At 34.8% G+C, this 8392-nt stretch overlaps 1 protein-coding gene across 2 annotated transcripts in view; it reads right to left on the reverse strand.

Moving 5' to 3' along the window:
• Positions 1–8392, reverse strand: part of Fam135a (family with sequence similarity 135, member A) — an 84491-nt gene that overhangs the window by 34195 nt on the left and 41904 nt on the right. For both annotated transcript variants that reach the window (XM_013036646.1, XM_013036645.1), the window contains exon 12: positions 3143–3298. In XM_013036646.1, the coding sequence (XP_012892100.1) occupies positions 3143–3298 (156 nt within the window). The remainder of the gene's footprint in view (positions 1–3142; positions 3299–8392) is intronic.

Raw genomic sequence — 8392 nt, forward strand, 5'->3', positions numbered from 1 at the left:
AAAAAAAAGAAAAAAAAACAGCAATGAGGAAGAAAAAAAATGCAGTTCTAAAACACATTGAGCAAAGTACTTTTTCCACATTTCTATTGGCTTTTACTTATACTGGATTCTAAAATAAACTTTGACTTCAAAAAGATTTTTATTAGCCAAGCACTGGTAGCCCACACCTGTAATCAGGAAGCTGAGATCTGAGGATTAAGGTTGAAAGCCAACCTCGGTAGAAAAGTTCATGAGACTCTAATCTCTGAACTACCAGAAAACTGGAAGTGGAACTGTGGCTCAAAATGGTAGAGGTCTAGCTTTGAGCAAAAGATCTCAGGGACAGTGCCTAGGTCCTGAGTTCAAGCCCCATGACCCACCAAAAATAAAAAAAAAATTATTTGTGGAAACTCATATGAGGAGTTGTCATCTAGAATTGGTAAGCTACATAGTCCAAAAGCCAAATCAGCACTACATCCTCTTTGGTAAATAGCAAAGCCATGCTCACTTAATTTACAAGTTGTCTTGTCTGTCTTTATTATATAAAACAATAAAGCTGAGTAGTTGTGACTCAGACACATGACTCTTGAAAACACAAAATGTTTATTGTTTGTCCCCTAACAGATTGCTGACCCTGTTCTACAGGACAGAAGTTTAGGCTGCTAATCCCATATCCTGATAACTACTCTTCAAGGAAATTGTCTCTGAGGTCGCAGTATAAACTCAGTCACCTGAGTACTAATCTAGTCCTGTATCTTCAAAAGAATCAGTGAGATGTTTTATTGCTTATCAGTGCCAATTTAACTTAATTTGAAAGCTGGCTATACTGCTGATAATATTAATATTCCAACAATCATCAATGTTCAAAATCTGGGTAGTAAAAATGTTACTGGAAAATATCTATCCATTCACTATTATTCCATTCTAAATTACTATACTAAGATGAAGCCAGAACATCAGTGAGTTGGATTCTGTGATTATACTACTTGATCCTCTATAGAACTTCTTTTTCTTGGTCCTTTAGCGAGTACTGCTTTTAATAAAGGACTTCTAAGAAACAGCCCTCAAAAAATCCATAGTATTCAACATGATAAGCCTGATTACTACAACGTAGAAACAAAACAAAATAAATCACACAAGAAAAATTATAATGGCCAGGAGCTGGTGGCTTAAGCCTATAATCCTAGCTACTACTTAGGAGGCTGAGATCTGAGAGCCATGGTTCGTCATGGTTCTAAGCCATCCCAGTTTAGAAGGTCCTCTTATCTCCAGTGTGTCTTTAGTGATGGAGTGCTAGCCTTGAGCATAAAAACTCAGGGACAGAGCCCAGGCCCTGATATAAAGCCCCAGGACCAGCACAATAAATAAACAAATAAATAAGAAGTAATAACATACAAAGGTAGTTCTTTGAAAAAATAGTAAAATAGCAAATTTCTGGTAAGACCAATCAAGAAAAAAAGAGAAAAAGCAAATATCAGTGATGAAACACTGGAAAACATATGGACCTGGCAGATATTAAAAAGATCTTTGAAGAGGACTTGAACTCAGGGACTAGGCAATGTCTCTCAGCTTATCAACTCAAGGCTAGTACTCTACCACTTGAACCTAAGAATCTTAGTGGTTAAATGGAGATAAGAATCTCATGGACGTTCCTACCTACACTGGCTTAAAACTGATCTTCAGATCTCTGTTTCCTGAGTAGCTAGGATTACAGCCCGAGCACTTGGCTTATAATTTTAAACAAATCACTAGGGAAAAAACCATATCCAAACTGATACGATATTGATCAATGGCTTCTTTTAAGTCAGAATCATGGAAGACAAAGAAAATACAAGAAACAATCCCATATTAAATGGGTCTATACAGACATTAAAACTGAAAATGTGAGATCACAAACTTGATCTTGACAACAGGGAAAAAGCTGTCTTAAAGAGCACAATAAGAGGTTAAAGGAGTGGTACAGGTAATAGAATGCCAACTAATGAGTAAAAGCATCAGACATGGAATTTGAGTCCTGGTTTGGGATAAGAAAAAAAAGAAAGAACATAAAAGACAATTGATAAAAACTAAATATGGCCATATCCTATACATTAATCTTTAATACTGATGTGATAAATAAATGTTCACATAGCCACTTAGCATATATTTAAGTATCAAATTATCTAAACACAGTCACTATAATGGTAAGTGAATGACTATTCTTAGGAAATATATGCTGAAATATTTAGAGATAAAAGGATGTCATGTCTATCCAAATGGTTCAAGAAGAAAGTCTGTCTTTATATAGAGCTATATCTATATATCTATGTATATCTATGTAGAAAAAGAGAATGATAAAGCAGATATTCTAAATGGTAGTTTCTGATTCTCATAACACTATACTGAATACTTTGTACTAGTTTTGTAATTCTGTTTTTAACTACATTTTGGGAATTCCATAGTTTGCTTTTCACACTTGTGTTTGGGCCACTCATTTACTGACAACTCACCTTTTCCATGGTCACAGACATGTATTATACCAAGAAGAACTCTATCTGTATCTGCTTTTTTCTAAACTGAAATTATACACTACACTGGTCCACCAAAAGATAATATACACACAGTAAAAAAAATAACAAAAAAAAGATCACTTTACAAAAAAAAGTGTAACCAAAGACTAGAATTTAAAATACATGGAGTTAATAAACAAAAAGGCAATTATACATAATAATGTCCATACTAGTCCTACTCTAACCACTTAACAAAGTTCACTATGTATACTCCTATGTAAGGTGAGGAAGAAGAGAAAAGAGGTAGGGAAGGGAGAAAAAGGGAGGGACATTGCACTTAAGTTTGAAAGGGTGCTTAAGTTATTGATTTCTATCCAAAATGAGGCCTGACTACAATTCCTGTTTGAGCTCTGGGGTTACCCTGAATCATTGATTTGTATGTATTATTCACCTTTATGGGTAGTACGTTTCACTAACAAAGGTTATAACTAAGGTACCATATTTATAGCTATCTTATTATATTACTAATTTCAGAATTCAAACAGGAATAATGATAAATGTCTCTCTAGTTAACCAACACAGTAAATAAAAAGCAAGTTTTCCATTCCTAAGAAAAATTTAAAGATACATAATACTTATTAAAATGCTCTTATCATTTCTTTCCTTTAGCTTACCCTCAAGGTATGGTGTTCTTGTGCTAATAATATTCTCAGTTCTTCATGTAGTGTTATAACTTCTAAAAATTGTCCCCATAAAGCCATCAGAAGTGAGCACAGTTGTGCAAGATTCATATTTATAAGCTCTGCAAGTTCATCAGGATTTTCTATTTTCTGAAATGACAATTAAAAAAAGAAATTCAGTGCTTTCCAGGACTTTCTGCAACATATCAAATACAATGTTACTGAGATTTTAACTTAGAGGCAAGTTTATTATTCAAAAATCAAATAGATGTGTACAGACATTATTTTCTACTTAACTACAGAAATTTTCCACCATTTCATTCATTTATTTAATTTATTTTTTGGTACTAGAGTTTGAACTCAAGTCCTTGAGCATACTAGGCAGGTCCTTTTCCACTTGAGCCATAACCCCAGATCTTTTGTATTTCTTGTTATATTTTTGAATAGGATTGTACACTTATGCTTTGGCTGGCCTAGACTACAATCTTATTTGATTCCTGCATAGCTAGGTCAACAGGTGTTTACCACCTTTCTGCGCTTTTTATTGGTCTTATAACCTTTTATCCAAGGCTGATTTTAACCCTGATTCTTCTGATTTCTGCCTCATGATAAGCTGATATTATAGGTATACTCCATTATAATTCCCTACAGGATGATCAACATCTATCACCACAGTACTAGAAATTCTAAATACATTGTATATAAGGCAGGATGAAAGCAGTACAAACTTTTGAAACACAGAAAGATCTTAGTAAGACTTTCATCCTCAATCAGCTAAATGAAGTACTTAAGATATCTTTAACTCTTCAGAAAGGACTGAAAAACTTTTGGAAGTGCTTTTCCCCCTCATTTCTATGTTATCAGGTTCTACACCAATTGTGGGCAACTCCTTTACAAAGTTATCGATCACTTCTTTTTCTTTCTAGAGTGCACACATTTTAGGAAGATTAATTTGAGAAGCTCATAGATGAAACAAGAAAAGCAGATTAAAAAAAGCAGTTTATAACACTATTATGAGGTGTTAAAGTATCTCATTTATTAATATGTTCATTTAAACTAATGTAGATGAATACAAAATTGTATGACATGAAGAAGTTGCTCAGTATAACTGGTTTGCTTGAATTGACAGAATAAGCATAGCTGTTTATTTACTTCAACTTTAAATCATTTCTATCATCTTCAAATAGTTATACAAAGAGGTGTCAATTCAACATGTCAATTTATCTGTACAATATATCTTGATCAATGTCATTCTCATCCTTCCATCACTCAGAATATGTATTTTTTTAACAAAGAATAAGTAAGACCATAAATTAAATTTCTCTTTTTTGGGTGCTGGTACTAGGGCTTGAACTCAGGGCCTTGTATTCTCAATTGGTTTTTTGGCTCAAGGCTGCAGTTCAACCACTGGAATATATATGAACTTAAATATTTTAAAAATATGTATATACACACACACACACACACACACACTCCCAAATGCTGAGTATCACAAATGATTTTTACTTTTTGTTTAAGTTTATAATTCCCCTTTATCTCAACCAAACTTCCCATTTATCTCTCCTAACTCAGAGAGATAACACATTGCCCAAACTAAGAAAAAACTATTTAAAAGGGATTATGATTGAGATAGCACAATGTCAAAACTAAGAAAAAATTATTAAAAAGGGATTATGATTGTATAGTATTCATGTTTTTTATGTTGCAAACATTTTAATGATTATTGTTGAGCATATATTTTGGAAATTTACTTCAAACTGCAACAAATTTAAATAAATGTTTATAACATACAAAGAAATTACAACCAAACATAAAACTTGCTTCAAGTGTGCCTTGTAACTACCAGTCCATAGTAGCAATTCAATAAGTATTATTGCAGAGTGAACAAATGAACGAATGAGGAATTATCAGCTTCAGTACAGAAAAAGACAAATTTTCAGGCAAACTCAGGAAAAGGAAGCTAATATAATCAACATGTGATAGATAGGGATTTGTTAATATATGATGATTCTGTAAATATGTTTTGTTACAGGCAATGATTTTTCAGCTGTATTAGAGCAAAGCCAAGTGCCTGTGGCTTACCTCTGTAATCCTAGCTACCCAGGATCCTGAGATATGAGAGCTGAAATTTGAAGCTAGCCCAGGCAGTAAAGTCCAGCAGACTCTTATCTGCAATTAACTAGCAAAAAGCTGGAAGTGTGGTTTGATTTGCAGAGCAAAACAGCTTAGTGACCAAGGCCCTGAGTTCAAGCCCCTGGCCTTACATAAAAGAAATGTTAAGAGACAGGTTCTGGTGTATGCCCTAGCCATGCAGGATACTGAGATCTAAGTATGGTGGTTTGAAACCAGCCCAGAAGGAAAGTCTGCGAGACTCTTATCACCAAGAAACTAGCAAAAAAGCTAGAATTGGAGCTTGTGGCTCAAGTAGTAGAGTGGTAGGCTTGAGCAAAAAAGCTCATGGACAGCACCTACACCTTGAATTCGAGCCTTGATACAGACACAAAAACAAAATAAAACTGCTGAATACATTTTTTCAAATTGATGTTTAATAACTCTTTAGATATTTTCATCATGTATTTTATTAGATCAACTGTCAAAAATTTACCCAAGATGCTGATGATAAATTTTATGTCCATTCAGATGCTGAAATTTAAATGTATACCTAAAACATTTTAGCAAAATGCATATGAAGAGTAAAATTCCATTTCACATTCTTCCATTTTTCTGTCATACATTAGAAACTAGGAAAATATATTCCTTAAAAAAATTCATATATTTACATAAGCATGACCAAATAAATAACCTTTTAGATTTCCTTTATAAACATGAAAACACCTTTCTGCAAATTTTTTCTATTAATACATTTTGAAGAGCTTTCAGAATAAAAGCAGCACCTGATGTCAAAGATCAATAAATATCTGAGGATTTAGGATACTGCTCAGTGGTAGACAGTTTGACTAGCATATGGAAAGCCACAGGCTCAGTCCACAGCACAGCAAACAACCTGGGTTAAGTCATTTTTATCAGTGTGTAGTGATCAACCCAATTTTTTAAATGGGTACCAGAAGTTATAATAATGTCATTCTTGCTGGGCTCCTGTGGTTCATGCCTGTAATCCTAGCTACTCAGGAGGCCGAGATCTAAGGACTACAGTTCAAAGCCAGCCCAGGCAGAAAAGTCCGTGAGACTCTTATCTCCAATAAACCACCAGAAAACTGGAAGTGGCGCTGTGACTCAAGTGGTAGAGCACATGCCTTGAGCTGAAAAGCTGAGGGACAGTGCCCAGGTCCAGAGTTCAAGCCCCTCGACCAACAAAAATGAAGAAAAAAAGTCATTCTATAACTCATATTTGTATGTGAATACTATTATAAACAGATGTAAAAATTAATGTGAGAGAAAAATGTGCATTTAAGAACCAATTTTAAAACAGATTGATGAATTGACCTAAATAACACTGTAGTAACATCTATCACCAACACTTGATTTCCCTATATCCTTACCTGCAAGAGTTACAAATACCATAGTCAAAAAACAGCCAACCAATTCCCACCCAGTAATCCTTTATTTAAGTCTACATTTCCCTATTTTACCAAAATAGTAAAGAACTGCTAATTGCACACTGCCTCTGGAAAACCCTTTTCACAGTTGTCATTCTGAAACTGATATGTGGGAGTCCCTTATACAATTTGAGCATCAATCATTTATCTTTCTTAAATATTGCAAATATTCTTCTCCAATCTATTTCTTTCTTTCAACTTTATAGTGTATTTTTTTGAGGGGGGGGTGGTCATGGGGCTTGATCTCTGGACTTGGGCGCTATCCCTGCACTCTTCAGCTCAAGGCCAGCACTCTACCACTTGAGCCACAGCACCACTTCCGGTTTTCTAGTGGTTAATTAGAGATAAGAGTCTCACCGACTCTTGTACCCGGGCTGGCTTTGAACCGTGCAGATCTCAGCCTCCTCAGTAGCTAGGATTACAGGCATGCGCCACCAGCGGCCCTGCTAGTGTATTTTATTTTAAGGAAACTTCAAATAAGCATCTTAGTTTATTTATTTCCTTTACTATTAGCCCTAAGGAATCATTTCATATTCCAATATAGGACTGCTTATATTCCTACTTTTTTTTTTTCTTTTTATCGGTCATGGGGTCTGAACTCTGGGCCTGGGCGCTGTACCTCAGCTCTTCGGCCCAAGGCTAGCATTCTACCACTTGAGTCAACAGTGCCATTTCCAGCTTTTTCTGCTTATGTGGTGCTAAGGAATCGAACCCAGGGCCTCTTTCATGCAAGGCAAGTCCTCTACCACTAAGCCACCTTCCCAGCAACTTTTTAAAATTTTATTAAGTAGTTATACAAAGTGATTATAATTCCATGTCAGGTTATGAGTACAATGCATCCTGATCAGTGCCATCTCTTCCATCATTCTCCTACCATTTTTCTTCCTCCCATCAGTACCCTCAAGGAATATAGTTCCATTTTATATAATGTACATTTAATTATAATGACTGCATTTGGTCATCTCTCCTCCTTTCTTTCATTTTTTAAAATATTTGTTCCATTTAGAATTGCTTCTGTAGTACGGTATAAGGAGCAATGTTTACCATACCACTTATAAATCCAATAGCCTTAATATTTTATAATATACTTATTTTTTCAAATACTGAGTGAAAAACTAGATTTTTATTCATATAAACTGCACACATCTTGACTACTGCTCTTTTGGACAGCTGTATCAAGAACACTGATTTATCATCTAAAGTATGGCAAAACTCTAGGACAGTATACAAAATTACTTGTACAGTCTGCATATGTACAGTTTTTAAGGAGAAGGTAAGTATCTGTTTCAAAGGAGTCTAGTCTCATTTAAATTTACAGCAAAACATATACCAAACTAAATACAAATTTTTTGATTCATGCCTCTGGTTTGTTTCATTCAGGTAGCTGACCAAGACAAAATACTAAACTTAAAAAAGTAAAAACTTTTTGTTTCCTGGGAAAAGGAAGAAAAGAAAGGAAGAAAGAGAGAGATAGGGAAAGAGTGAGGAAGGGAGGGAAGGAATGAAAAAAGACTTGTTCAATTTGATTGTAGGAAAGAACTAGAAAAATGTGTCCAGAGACACAAACTGATTTGTTGAATTAAAATAGTTGTTTTGGGGGCTGGGAAGGTGGCTCAGTGGTAGAGCACTTGCCTTGCATGCCTGAGGCCCTGGGTTCGATTCCTCAGCACCACATAAGCAAAAAGAA

The sequence above is a fragment of the Dipodomys ordii genome, unplaced genomic scaffold (genome assembly GCF_000151885.1).
Source record: "Dipodomys ordii isolate 6190 unplaced genomic scaffold, Dord_2.0 Scaffold325, whole genome shotgun sequence".
Taxonomy (NCBI): Eukaryota; Metazoa; Chordata; class Mammalia; order Rodentia; family Heteromyidae; genus Dipodomys; species Dipodomys ordii.